Genomic DNA, 14,656 nt, shown 5'->3' with positions numbered 1-14,656 from the left:
CGGGAGGCGGAGGTTGCAGTGAGCTGAGATCGCACCACTGCACTCCAGCCTAGGCGACAGAGCAAGACTCCGTCTCGAAAAAAAAAAATAGAACTGCTGTATGACCCAGCAATCCCTCTGCTGAGTATATACCCAAAGAAAGGTCAAATCACCACTTTGTAAAGGTATCTGCATTCCCATGTTCATTGCAGCACTATTCACAATAACCAAGATATGAAAATAGCCTAAGCGTCCATCAGTGGATGAATGGATAAAGAAAGTGTTGTGGTATATATATACAATGGAATGTTATTTATCCTTTAAAGGGAGATCCACCTGTTTGCTACAACATGGGTGGACATGGAAGACATTATGCTAAGTGAAATAAGCCAGAAAGAGAAAGAAAAATATTACATGATCTCACTTACATGTGGAATCTTAAAAAAAAAAAAAAAAAAAAAAAAACCACAGATGGGAGAAATTGGGAGATGGAGACCAAAGGATATAAAGTAGGGGATGTGTAGGATGAACAAGTCTAGGGATCTGAAGTGCCAAATGAGGACAACAGTTAATAAAATTTTATTATATTGGGGATTTTGTTAAATAAGTAATTTTAGCTACTTTTGTCACCAAAAAGTATGTAAGATGATAAATATGTTAATTTACTTCACTGTAAGTAACCATTTTACTACCTGTATGTAGCCAGTAAAATGTTGTAAACCTCAAACATACCCAATAGAATTGTTTTTAAAAAGATAGAATGGCCAACATTTTTCCAAGTTTGGTGGAAACTACAGATCCACAGATCCATTGGTTGGTGAACTCTATGTGCAAGAAATATGAAGAAAACTATTTCAAAAATGCCATAGTCTAAATTGCTTAAAACGAGTGAAAAAGATCTTAAAAGTAGCCAGAGAACAAGAACACATTATATACAGTGGAACAAAGATAAGGATGGCAGAAGAAATCTCATTGTCCAGAAAGCAGTGGAACAAATCTTCGAAGAACTGAAGGGACCAAATGATTAACCTAGAATCTATATCTAGCAAAAACATCTTTCAAAAACTAAGGTGAAATAAAAACGTTTTCAGACATATAAAAGCCGAAATAATTCATCACCAGCTGACCTGCATTATAAGAAATGTTACAGGAAGTCTTTAAGGCAGAAGTACAATGATACCATATGAAGACCTGGATCTACGTACATACATGAAGAACACTGGAAATGTAAGTATGTATGTGGGGAATTATTTTTTAAAACCCTTTCTTCATTATTTAAAACTTTAAAAAAGATAATTGACTATTTAAAATGAAAGTAATAAGTATATATTGTGGGGAGTTACAACATATATAGAAGTAAAATATATGAGAACAGCAGCACAAAATGCCAAGAAAGGAGAAACTGAAGTTTTCTATTTTAATATTCTTTTTTTTTTTGAGACAGAGTCTCGCTCTGTTGCCCAGGCTGGAGTGCAGTGGCGCAATCTTGGCTCACTGCAAGCTCCGCCTCCCGGGTTCACGCCATTCTCCTGCCTCAGCCTCCCTAGTAGCTGGGACTACAGGCGCCCGCTACCTCACCCGGCTAGTTTTTTGTATTTTTTAGTAGAGACGGGATGGTCTCGATCTCTTGACCTGGTGATCCGCCCGTCTCGGCCTCCCAAAGTGCTGGGATTACAGGCTTGAGCCACCGCGCCTGGCCTTATTTTAATATTCTTATACCATACATGAAGTAGAATGATAGTGCTTAATGGTAGACTGTAATAAGTGAAAAATGCATAATATAAACCGTAAGGCAACCTATTATTAGCTAATAAGCCAACAAAGGAATCAAAATGAAATCATAAAAAACAGCACAAAAGAAGGCAGAAAAGGGTCCAGGCATGGTGGCTCATGCCTGTAATCCTAGCACTTTGGGAGACTGAGGTGGGCAGATCACCTGAGGTCAGGAGATCGAGACCATCCTGGCCCAATATGGTGAAACCCTGTCTCTACTAAAAATACAAAAATTAGCTGTGTGTGGTGGCATGTGCCTGTAATCCCAGCTACTCAGGAGGCTGAGGCAGGAGAATCACTTGAACCCAGGAAGCAGAGTTGCAGTGAGCCGAGATCATGCCACTGCACTCCAGCCTGGGTGAAAAAGTGAGACTCTGTCTCAAAAAAAAAAAAAAAAAGGCAGAAAAGGAAGTGAAAAGTGATAAAGTACAGATGGGGAAAATTAAAAACAGATATTAAGATGGTTGATTTAATTCCAGCCCATCAATAATCACATTAAATGTGAATGGCCTAAACACCCCTATTAAAGGGTGGAGCTTGTCAGTTTGGATAAAAAGCAAGATCCAAGTGTATGCTGCCTACAAGAAACCTTCATTAAATACAAAGAAACCAATAGGTAAAAAGGAAAAGTATGGAGAAAAGTTTGGAGAAAGATATGCCATACTAACACTAATCATAGAAAGCTGGAATGGCTATGTTACTATTAACCAAAATAAGGCTCATAGTAAAGAATATTATTAAAGATTAAGAGGATCATTTCATAATAAAGTGATCAGTTTATCTGGAAGACACAAAGTCTTACATGTTTATGTGCTTAGTATTAGAGCTGCAAAACACGTTAAGCAAAAACTGATGAAACTGCATGTAGAAGTAAATCTACAATTATGTTGCTGAGAATGTAAACAACTAGAAGTCTCATGAACTGCTGGTGGGAATGTAAAATAGCACAACCACTTTGAAAAACAGTTTGGCAGTCTCTTTAAAAAGTTAAACATATATCCTACCATATGAACCAGCATTCTCTTCCTAAGTATTTATCCAGGAGAAACAAAAACATATTTTCATACAAAGACTTGTACATCATGGCAGATTTATTTATAATAGACCCCAGGAAAACAGCAGCACATAATAGTACTCCATTTACAAATATACCACATTTCTTTATCCATTCACATGTAGGGTCTATTATTTAAAATAGTCAGGGTTTTCCAGAGAAACAGAACTAGTAGTGTTTGTGTGTGTGTGTGTGTGTGTGTATGCATATGTGTTTGTCTGGAGAGAGTGAGGGGGAGAGAGAGAAATTTACTTATTATGAGGTGTCAGCTCATGTAATTATGGAGGCTGAGAATCCCATGATCTGCTTTCTGCAAACTGGAAGCCCACAGAAGCCAGTGGTGTAGTTTGGCAGATTTGTGTTGTTATTTCTCTTATTTGTTCATTGTTCATAGGTGTTGCAGATTCAAGATTCCCTGATAATGCCTTATAAATTCAAGCCCACAGTAAGATTTTTAAATAAACACCATTATTCAGTGGTTTTCTTATTGTGGATTTTCGATGTTATCCTGATGTAGTTGGATGAGAATGCTAGCAGTTTAATCTAGTAGAAAACCAGAATCATTGGCTTTATCCGTGCATATCTAATAGAATTTCAACGTGTTTATAAATGGATCATAAAGTTAGTGTTGCCAAGGGGAGCCTGATCACTCCCTATTTGCTGCTATTTTGGTTAAAAAAAAAAACCACAGGAATGTGGATTTCAGGGTACCTTCAGTTACTGCATGAGCCTTTATTTGCCATCTGATGACACTGCTCCTTTTTTGTGAGGATAAGGGTGTTAGTTATGCATCGGTGAGTCAGGCCGGTTGATAGTTGGTGTCGCTGCTTCCTTGAGAAGGTAAGCTGTCTCTGGACTAGTCCTCTGAGTAGCCAGTACAAATCCCTGGGCTGAGACACTGTACAAGCAGGCCTCACTGTCTGGTTGCTTTACCTCAGGCCTATCCCAAACTCTACCAACCACCTCACTTACGTTTCTCACTCTGTTGGCCTGTGTTTTATACTGAATAGAAAAAAGGGATGCATTAAAGTGGGATTTTTATATACGTAGCTGATTGAAACCTTCAAATGCAATTTTGTCCCCCAAACTTTTATATAGGTGTGATCCATCCTGCAACAGAATCAGAGAAATTCTGTGATTTTTTTTTTTTTAAACCTTTTCATCAGGGCATGCAGTCCTTAGAAATATGACATTCTTTTTCTGATGAGGATAGAGTTGAAATCCTCACACTACAGAGATACAACAGATAATAAATGGACAGCTATTTTTCATTGTTTTTCTCTTAATATGCCACTAAAACTTCCTGAGACTTTGGTCGATAAACTGGTAAGCATTGACTTTTTTTAAGATTTTGCATATGAATATGCTTTAAAAACCCAGACTCTGCCGAAAGCACCAGCACTGTGAATAATCTCTATGTAGTCTCAGATTTCCCTTTAATTTTTTGGAAAAGGAATGGAAGCTTCTTTTCCTTCTCTTCCTCCCTTCTTCCATAACCCCCTTTCCCTTGTTTTGCCTCAGTTGGGGAACTCCACAAGGTTCCACATGACAGCCAAGGGGATGGAAGCAGAGAGAGTCAGAAAGTGAAGTAATCTGACCACAGTTTCATATTTAACAATCCCCTTAGAACTCTATGAATGTGGAGATCATTATATTCTCTTGGCATAAAGGAATAGGCCCAGGGATGTTAAGCCAGTCTGTCTGACTCCAAAGCCTCTACTTTTTCCCTCACAAAATAGATATTTGTTCGCAGGAGAGTGTCTGGTTTTGGAAACCATGGGCAGTGCGGGGTGATTGGTGAGAAGCGTAGTCTTTGGAGTTCACAAGACATTAGGAGGAAATCACCTAATTTCTTTGTGAGTTGGTTTCATTCATAAAACAGAGGCAGTGAGTACTTTTTAGTGATGTTGTGGGCCTGGGTTAATGCTCATACAATACTTAACTCAAAATACTAATTTGGTAGATGACAGATTGTAAAAAGAAAGATGTCATGTTAGAGCAACTTCAGAAGCAAGGCTGACTTAGACCTAACTTAGACAAACCATTGGTTCCAACTGACTGCAGCTGGACAGACTCTGCCCATAGTTACTGTTCTTCTGAAATATCTAATTCCAAAAAGAACAATTCACAGTTATTGAAAAGAAACGTTGAAATAAGAGTCCCACGTATATTAGGGTTAGGATATATTGGTTTCACCAGGAATACAACAGATTTCTTAGATGTATATTTCTTTAAATCATGTGGCATATTGTTTTAGTCAAAGAACACTTGGCTAGTTCAGATTAGCTCAAGTAAAAAGAGTTGATTGAAGGATACAGGGGCACGTTACGGAACTTAAGGGCAGAAAGTATAGCTGGGTCTCCTGGGGACCAGTAAATGGTCAGAAACAGAAGGTGCTGCCTTCGTCTTGTAGAGTCTCTCTCATTTCTGGTTTTCTTTTTTTGCAGCATTCTACAACATGAGACAGGTACTGGGCACCACTGGGTCTTGCTGACTTTTGTGGCTCATGTGGCTAATTGTGGGCACTCAGGCCTGCCTTTTAGCAGAAGATATGAGGCCCTTTAGCAGAAGATACAGGTTTGCAGCAGAAGATACAGATGGATCTGTAGGGAAGAGCAGGCACAGAAAGCCTGTCAGCTATTCATGTTTGTAGTTGTAATATACAAAAGAAGGAAAGATCTAGAAATGAGTTATGTGTTTTCTAAAGTCTGGTAGTACAGGTCCTCGAACCGAAACTTGAGTGCCCGTAACATGCTAAGTTTTAATGAGAAAATAATTCTCTTGAAAGTTGATCCTGTAAAGCTGAATTTATAAGTTTGCTGTTGTCACTTTATAATAAGTATTGAGTATTAATCTTCAATTTCTTTTGTATGTCTTCCAGAGATATGAAGATTATGGAATGACTCCCCCAACAGGTCCATTGCCAAGGTAAGGTTTTCAGAACAAAATGTATTATCACTTTCTCACATAGGCTGTTTTTAAAAACTTTAAAAACTCACTAATTTTAGCTAGTATAAGCAGATGTAAAACTCTGAGTGGTATATTCTCTTGATCTAACTAGAAGAGGAGGGGAAAAAAGTTGGAATTTAAGTTCTGTTCCAGTAATGACAGGCTAGGTAATTTGGACCAACTCTCCTGCTGAGGATGACTGGAAAAGCTGAACAAGATATTAACATTAAAAACCCCAGAGAGCTAACAGTGAAGCGGTGTGGGACCAAGATCCAGGAAATTCAGAGGCATGAGCCCTGCTTCTTGGGCCAATTTTTCCCCAGGGACATCTGTGGATTCCAGAAGAAGCACCTGGGAAGCCAGGCAGAGCCTTTGTCGGACTCATGGGGTTGGAAGCACAAGGGGAGACCCTGGTAAACATCCGAAGGTTTTGCGTTTGGACCCTTAGGGGTTAGCTGTAGGAGTAAGGGTGAATCATAAGCAGATCAGTCCCTGCAGAAAGTAAAGCTCAGCTTTGAAAGTTGATTGGGGTTGCTCCCTGGCAGAAACAAATGAACATCCCTTTTAGAAGAAGATTACATCACTCTAGGCCTTACATTATTGCTACAGTAGCCCCCCTTCCACATACCCCCACACCCACCCCCAGGCATATAAGAAAAAAAATACATTTTTTTTAAAAAAGAAAGAAATAGACAATAGAAGCAGGACTACAGATATTGGAGTTATCAGGCACAGATTCTAAAATAATTACACTTATGGCTAATGTGGAACTAAGGTCCATTGTCCAGGAAGATGGAAAAGGGCGACTTTATGTTAGACTGTTATAAGTGAAGGATTCTAGTGTAGTTCTAGGCTCACTAGGAGAATGCTTAAATATAAAATAGTAAGGAAGAATAAAATAATACAAAAGAAGGTAGGAAATAGGAGAGAAAAGAACTTAGAATTCGCAGGACATGCAGAAAGATAACTTAAGATGGTAGATATCTAAATTCAGATCTAGAACTAATTACATTGTTAACTAGGTATTTCAATTAAAAGACAAAGGTTATTAGATTTGATTTAAAAATATATTTGGTTTGTGAGTGACACATCAAAAAATATAAAGATATAGAAAGGATATAGAAGATTGGAACAACGTGATTAATCAATTTGACCTAATTGACATAAATAGAACCCAGGACTCAACAGTAAAATATATCTTCCTTTAAAACACATTTAAAAAATTTACCATATGTTGGACCGTAACAAATCTTAACAAATTTCAAGAAGCGAAATTGCTCAGGGTATATTTGCTAATCCTAGTAGAACTAAGTTAGAAACCAATAATAAAAGATAAAACCCAAAACTATAAAAACCTTGGAAGACATCCTAGGCAGTAGCATTCTGGACATAGGAATGAGCAAAGATTTCATGATGAAGACGCCAAAAGCAATCACAACAGAAGCAAAAGTTGACATATGGGATCTAATTAAACTTAAGAGCTTCTGCACAGCAGAAGCTGTAGTTTGCAAATATTTTCTCCCATTTTGTAGGCTGTCTGTCCTATAGAATGGGAGAAAATATTTGCAAATTATGCATCTGACCAAGGTCTAATATCCAGCATCTATAAGGAACTTAACAAGAAAAAGAACAAACAACCCCATTAAAAAGTGGGCAAAGGACACAAACAGATGCTTTTCAAAAGGAGACATACATGTGGCCAACGAGCGTATGAAAAAAAGCTCAGTATCACTGATTATTAGAGAAGTGCAAATCAAAATTACAATGAGATATACCATCTCATACCAGTCAGAATGGCTATTATTAAAAGGTCAAAAGATAACAGATGCTGGTAAGGTTGTGGAGCCAAGGGAATGCTTATATACCGTTGGTGAGAGTGTAAATTAGTTCAACCATTGTGGAAGACAGTGTGGCGATTCCTCAAAGGCATAAAAACAGAACTACCAACTGGCGTCAGAAAACAGCAGCACAGAGTGGATCCAGCACAGACCAAATTGTCACAGAAAAAATGCTTCATAAAATGTGTTTTGCTTAGTATATTTAAATAAATATAATTTAATTGATGTTAAAAAAACAGAACTACCATTTGACTCAGCAATTCCATTAATGGGTATATGTACAAAGGAATATAAATTGTTCAGCTGTGAAGAAACATGCATGCAAATGCTCATTGAAGCACTATTCTCTAAAGCAGAGACATGGAATCAACCTAAATGCCCATCAATGACAGATCAGATAAAAAAAAAGTGGTATGCATACATAATGGAATACTATACAGCCATAAAAAGAGCAAAAAATCATGTCTTTTGCAGGAACATGGATGCAGCCAGAGGCCGTTATCCTTAGCAAACTAATGCAGGAACAGAAAACCGAATACTGCATGTTCTCACTTACAGGTGGGAGCTAAATGATGAGAACTCATGGACACAAAGAGAGGAACAACAGACATTGGGGCCCACTTGAGGGTAGAGGGAGAGGATGAGAAAAAATAACTATTGGGTACTAGGCTTAGTACCTAGGTGATGAGATAATCTGTACAACAAACCCCTGTGACTTGAGTTTCCCTATGTAAGAAACCTGTACATGTGCCCCTGAACCTAAAATAAAAGTAAAAAAAAAGAGAAAATCCTTGTTTGCAAATTAATTAGTACTCTTATAAGTAAACTGCAGTACACTGAATAAATCAAAATGGAAATCAAAACATCCTAAAATGAATAATAATGAAAATATAACAGGTCAGATGTTGTGAGGTGCAGTTATAGCAGTGTTCGGGGGGGGAATGTGTTGCCTTAAATGCATATATTGGAAAGAAAAGTGGCTGAAAAATCAGTGGATCTAAGCATCGGCCTCAAGATGTAAAAAAAGATGATCCAGTTAAACGTAAAGGAAGTAGACAGAAGGAAATACTAAAAATAATAATATAAATTAATGAAATAGAAAATAAATACCACATTAAGAGAGGATCAGTAAAACCAAAAGTTAGTTCTTTGAAAACTAATAAAATTAATAGACTCTTACAAGCTTGATCAAATAATTTGTGCAACAAATTATCAAAAAGAAGAATGGAAAGGGTGCATTAATCCAGATCTTACATTAACAAGGAGATTTTATGAACCCATTTTTGTTAATAAATTTGGGGCTGGATGCAGTGGTGCGTGGTTGTAATCCCAGCTACTCTGGAGGCTGAGATGGAAGGATGGCTTAAGGTCAGGCATTTGAAACTACCCCGGGCAACATAGTGAGACCCTGTCTCAAAAAAACCTTTTTTTTCTGGAATGGAAAAATTCCTAGAAAGAGAAAACTTGAATAGTCATATAACTATGTTTAAAGTGGAAATCATAATTACAGTACTTCCCACAAACACAGCTCCAGGCCCAGGGGCTTCAGCAGTGAATTCTGCCAAACACTGAAGGAGGGAAAGGTAATCAGTATTATACAAACTCTTCTAAAAAATAGAAAAAGAACACTTCTCAGTTCATTTTATGAAGCCAACATCACCTTGACACCAGGGACAAGGGCAAGAAGGACAGGGACACTGCAGGAAAAGAAATTGAGGGCCAGTTTCTCATGAACATAGATATTAAAAAATTGAAACTAAATATCAGTGAGCATAACCAGCAGTAGACACAAAAGCATCTCATATTACAACCACACTGGATTTCTTTCCAGCAGTGTAAGGATGATTTAGCATTTAAAAACCAAGCAGTGAAGTTACCACTTTAAGGAGAATAAAGGAGGAAAATCTTGTCATTTTAGAAGATACAGCAGGTGGTAAAATTCAACATCCCGTCATGGTAAAAATCTTAGCAAACAAAGAGTGGAAGTGAACTTCTCCATTCTGATAAAAGGTATCTTGGCAAATATTACTCAATGGTGAAATGTTAAAAAAAGTCTTCCCTCTCGGAGCGGGAACAAGACAGAGATATCTGCTTACATGACTTCTATTCAAAATTGCCCTGTAACAAGGTAAGAAAAACACAAAAAGAGGAAAGAATTCAAAGAAAGGAGTAATACTGTTATTATTCACAGATGATGTAATTCTGTAGTAGCAAATCCTAAAATGTCAACACACAAACTGTCAGAATTTAGGGAATTTAGCAAAATTGCTAAATAGCAAGCCAACTAAATTTCAAAATAACTGGATATAAAATCAGTATACGAAAATCTGTTTTATTTCTGCATATAAGCAACAAACAGGAAAGAAAAAATTTTCGAAGATGTCATTTAAAATAACACTTAGAAATATAAAACACCTCAGAATAAATCTAACCAAAGACTTTTAAGACCTCTAAAGAAAGATGTTCACAGATTGGACAACTCAGTATTTTAAAAATGTCATTTCTCCCCATGTGATTTGTAGATTCAGTGCGATCCCATTCACAATCCCAGTAATTTCTTTTTAATATATGGAAACTGACAGATGGATTCTAAAATTTATCTGGAAATGCAAAGGGCCAAGAATAGCCCAGACACTTTGAGAGAGAAGAAGGAGGTGTTAGAACCATTCTAAATATTGTACATGGCTGTCAAGTGATTGAGATGGTGCAGCATTGCTGTGAGTCTAGAGAAACAGACCAGTCGACCAGCTGTGTGTGTGGACATTGGTTTATTACAAAGCTGTCATTGCAGTAAAACAGACTGATTCTCAGAAACCAAAGCCAGCCATCCCTTCAGTGACCAGAAGTCACACCAAAGTAGGAATGTTATCTGCTTCCTACTTATTTTTTCTGTTTTTTTTTAACCATCATCATTTTCAGAGGGGTTTGCTTTGCTTTTCTCCAACCTTCCTCCCCTACCACACAGCTCTGTGGTCCAAAAGCAGCAAAGGTAAAACTGGCGAGGTAAGCTCAGGTGATGCAGGGCAGAAGTTAGAGATGGGGGACCATGACCGGTCCAGTTACCCAGGTTAGTCCCATTTTTAATAGCTTTCACCCTCAAAAGTGTTGTGGTGTGGATGATAAATTGTATAATCACCCACTTTAAAGGATTTTAGAGTGTTGGATTGCAAACCATGTTAAGAATAAAGGGATGGAAATGTTGGGGAGAATTGGGGGAAAGTAGGGAGAATTAAGTGAATGACAAGAGCTAGTTCGTGAGTGGATGGTCCAGAGACTGTGGTTCGGTGAGGTGTGGGCTCCAGTTTACAGGTCTTGAAGGAGGAGCATGCCTCATGGAAAGCTCTTAGATCTATAAAGTCAGGGATGTCACACGTCCCTCTCTGAGGCCAATCTAGAACAACAGCAGTTATTTAAAGAGAGTAACCTAGGTAGCCTGGGTTTCAGTTTATGAGATATACTCTAGAAACAACACTGGAGAATAAGAGCAAGTCAACCTATATTCTCACCAAACTGGTTACATCTGTGAATTACAGGTTCAGTGTCGTTTGCAAAGAACTATAGCAGACTATTATCTTTTTTTTCTTGAATTTCTTCAGAAGAGTGTTTCTCAAGGTGAGGTTCTCAGACTCCTGGAGAGTGCTTGAGACCCTTTCGTGGGGGGCATCTGTGAGATCAAAACAGCTTTCATAGTATTACTAAGATGTTATTTTCCTTTTTTCCATTGTATTGACATTTGTACAGAAGTGCAAAAGCAATAGTGGGTGAAACTGCTAATCTTCTTCTTCTTCTTTTTTTTTTTTTTTTTTTTTGAGATGGAGTCTTGCTCCGTCGCCCAGGCTGTAATGCATTGGCACACCACAACCTTCACCTCCTAGGTTCAAGTGATTCTCATGCCTCAGCCTCCTGAGTATCTGGATTACTTGTGCGCACCACCATGCCAGGCTAATTTTTGTATTTTTAGTAGAGATAGAGTTTCACCATGTTGGCCAGGCTGGTCTTGACCTCCTGACCTCACGTGATCTGTCCACCTTGGCCTCCCAAAGTGCTGGGATTACAGGCATGAGCCCCGACGCCTGGCCAGTACTGCTAGTCTTTAGCATGGATCCATGCAGTCCCACCAAATTGTATGAGTAGTCATCATATTCTTCACGGCTCTGTAATCACAGTTTTAACAATGTGATTTATTAATGAAGAATTTATGTTAGCATGTCCTTGGTGAGGTAGTCAAAATCATAAACTTAGACCCTCATTAAACCTAGACCCTTAAGTCTTTAGTAGTCTGTGTGACAAAAGAGGAAATACATAGAAAGCATTTCTGTGGAATATGGAATTTTGAAGGAAAGCCCTTGTTCCCATTGTTTGAATGGAGACTGAATTGAACCAACTACTTTTGTGCTTTTTACTTGAACAAACAGCTGGCAGACATGGTTATTCAGACTCGGGTGTTTGGCAGACATTGTCTTGAAAATGAATGAAGTGAGCCTGTCACTTCAAGAAAAACAGCTGCCAGTATTTGTTGCTAATGATAAAATGAGCTTTCAAGTGAAAATTTGAATTTTGGGAACTTGTCTGCCTGCCACTGTGAACTTGACAACTTCCTAGCACCTAAAGACTTTTCTGGATGAGTTTGATGATGAGATTAATGGAAGAGATTTTTTGATACTGCAAAATGAGAGGTAACAATATAGAGAAGGTTTGCATAACTCAGTGAACTATGTTCCAAATGACAGATGTCATAAAATCAAGCATGGGTTAGAGATCCTTTCAAAGTGCAAGTTGGAGCTGTGGGTTTTAGCATAACAGAGTATGAAAAGTTCACCAATATCATTTCAGATTCCATATTGCAACTGACCCCTGAGGAACTAACACTTGTTGAATTTTTGTGTGGTATCAAGAAGAATGCCTGCAATATTTTAAAAATATTATCTGAAAAGGCTCTTAAAATACTTCTTCCTTTTCCAACTATGTATTCTGTGAAGCCAGATTTTCTTCCTAACATTGAGCAACTGACAGGACGCAAACTCTATGAGAATCCTTCTATTAAGGAAATTTGAACAATATAGCGCTACTCTTCTCACTACTTTTTTTTTTTTTTTTGCCCAGGCTGGAGTGCAGTGGCCGGATCTCAGCTCACTGCAAGCTCCGCCTCCCAGGTTTACGCCATTCTCCTGCCTCAGCCTCCCGAGTAGCTGGGACTACAGGCGCCCACCACCTCGCCCGGCTAATTTTTTTTTATTTTTTTAGTAGAGATGGGGTTTCACCATGTTAGCCAGGATGGTCTCGATCTCCTGACCTCGTGATCCGCCCGTCTCGGACTCCCAAAGTGCTGGGATTACAGGCTTGAGCCACTGCGCCCGGCCTCTCACTACTTTTTTTTGAGGGGGGATTGATGAATAGTTAATTTCACAAAAAATATTATGTTAATATATGTTTAATTGTTATTTGTAAATAAATTTTTTAAATAAGTATTTACATTTTTTTCCATTTTAATTTCTAATCTGGTAAATATCGATACAATCCACATAAACAAAAGCTCTTGGGAGTCCGCAGTAATTTTTATGAGTCAAAAGAGGTCTGGAGATTAAAAAAAAGTTTGTGATCCGCTGCTTTAGAACACTGCTTTTCAGCCTTGACGGACAGCAGGATCATCTGTAGCTTTAAAAATTACCGCCGTGTTGGTCTCACCCCTAGTGCTTCTGTTTGAATTCGCCTGGGGTGCAGTGTGAGCGTCGTGATTTTTTCAGGCCCCCCAGGTGATGCCGATGGGTAGCCGGGGGTAGGAAGCACAGCACTAGGCAGATGCTGGAGATGAGCAGGCCCTGGCCTTGTCAGCAGCAACTGTATTGCAGGCACTGTTCTTAGCGCCGGAGGTAGGGCAGTGAAGAAATAGAAAAGTCCCTTCCCTCGGGGAGAAGGAGAAACATCTCTTCCCTTTCTAGGAGAGGAAATGGCTAAGCAGGTAGACAAATAAGTATTACCTTCTGTAAGATTGGAGGTGGACCTCATGAAATACCAAGGCCAGGGTGCATGGAGTCCTGATGTGCTGGTTTGCTTTGCCTTCAGACCAGGTTTTGGCCCCGGTTTGCTGCAGTCTTCAGAGCTGGTGCCCCCTGACCCCCAGCAGCCACAGGCGTCCGCTGAAGCCCCATTTGCTGCCAGAGGGATCTACTCGGAGGAGATGCCGTCGGTGGCCCGGCCTCGGCCTGTCGGGGGTACCACAGGTATATGTGGCTGTTTAGCTTCCATTTCTGAGCTATGGGACATTTACTTTTAGGCTAAATTGAAAGAAACTTTATTTTAGGTGTCTCAGAGTATCAGTTTGCAGTGGTCTCTGTCGCTGTTCAGGGCTGTTTCCCCTCAGATCCTGACCGAGATGGAGGTGGAGAGAGAGGAGACAGAGAGGCCGAGCTCCTAAAGTTGCTGTCTGCTGATTGGCTCTGGCACCAGGCCCTTCATGTGAAATTCACGGCACACTTCCTCCAGGAAAAATGTTTCCAAATCCTTACTGTAAATGGAAAGATCTAGGTCTGAGCACTTTGGATGGCATGAAAACAAGATTTCGTTTTCAAAAAGGTGCTTTTTTCAGCTTGAAATGAACCACTCTCAAAGTCTGGGTGACAGAGCAAAACTATCTCAAAACAAAACAAAAGCAAATAGTTTAAGCCAATTCCAAATTTGCAATAATTGGTGGATATTTTTTCATTATGACTTTTCTAGGAAATTCTTTTATTTTGCATTGTCTGTTACTCAGCAAAACAAATAATATATCCTGGAATCCTATAGGTTTTCCTGAACTTTACAGGTGCTTTGCTTTGCAGTGAGTCTTGATTCTCCTGCTAATTGTTAGGTATTTGAACTTCCCTACCTGGCGTGTATACTAAGCAAAATTCAGATGTATTAATTTTTAGTTTAAAATCTGAACGAATATAGAAATTATACATATCAAACATTCAAAAGGAAATTATTTTAAAATTTCTATTAGATGAAATTATGTAAAAACGTATAATAGAAAATGTTAAGATCTATTAGAAGGATTACGTTTTTAACTATAGAAAATTATGAA

At 38.6% G+C, this 14,656-nt stretch overlaps 1 protein-coding gene across 3 annotated transcripts in view; it reads left to right on the top strand.

Annotated features, from left to right (window-relative positions):
- The window catches only part of KIAA1549 (KIAA1549 ortholog), a 92,616-nt gene that overhangs the window by 65,384 nt on the left and 12,576 nt on the right, over positions 1 to 14,656 (top strand). For all 3 annotated transcript variants that reach the window (XM_011941278.1, XM_011941279.1, XM_011941277.1), the window contains 2 exons: positions 5,688 to 5,734; positions 13,657 to 13,814. In XM_011941278.1, the coding sequence (XP_011796668.1) occupies positions 5,688 to 5,734; positions 13,657 to 13,814 (205 nt within the window). The remainder of the gene's footprint in view (positions 1 to 5,687; positions 5,735 to 13,656; positions 13,815 to 14,656) is intronic.

Source organism: Colobus angolensis, unplaced genomic scaffold (genome assembly GCF_000951035.1).
Source record: "Colobus angolensis palliatus isolate OR3802 unplaced genomic scaffold, Cang.pa_1.0 Scaffold2, whole genome shotgun sequence".
NCBI lineage: Eukaryota > Metazoa > Chordata > Mammalia > Primates > Cercopithecidae > Colobus > Colobus angolensis.
The sequence above is the reverse complement of the archived record's forward strand: the minus strand, read 5'-3'. Positions and strand labels throughout refer to the sequence as shown.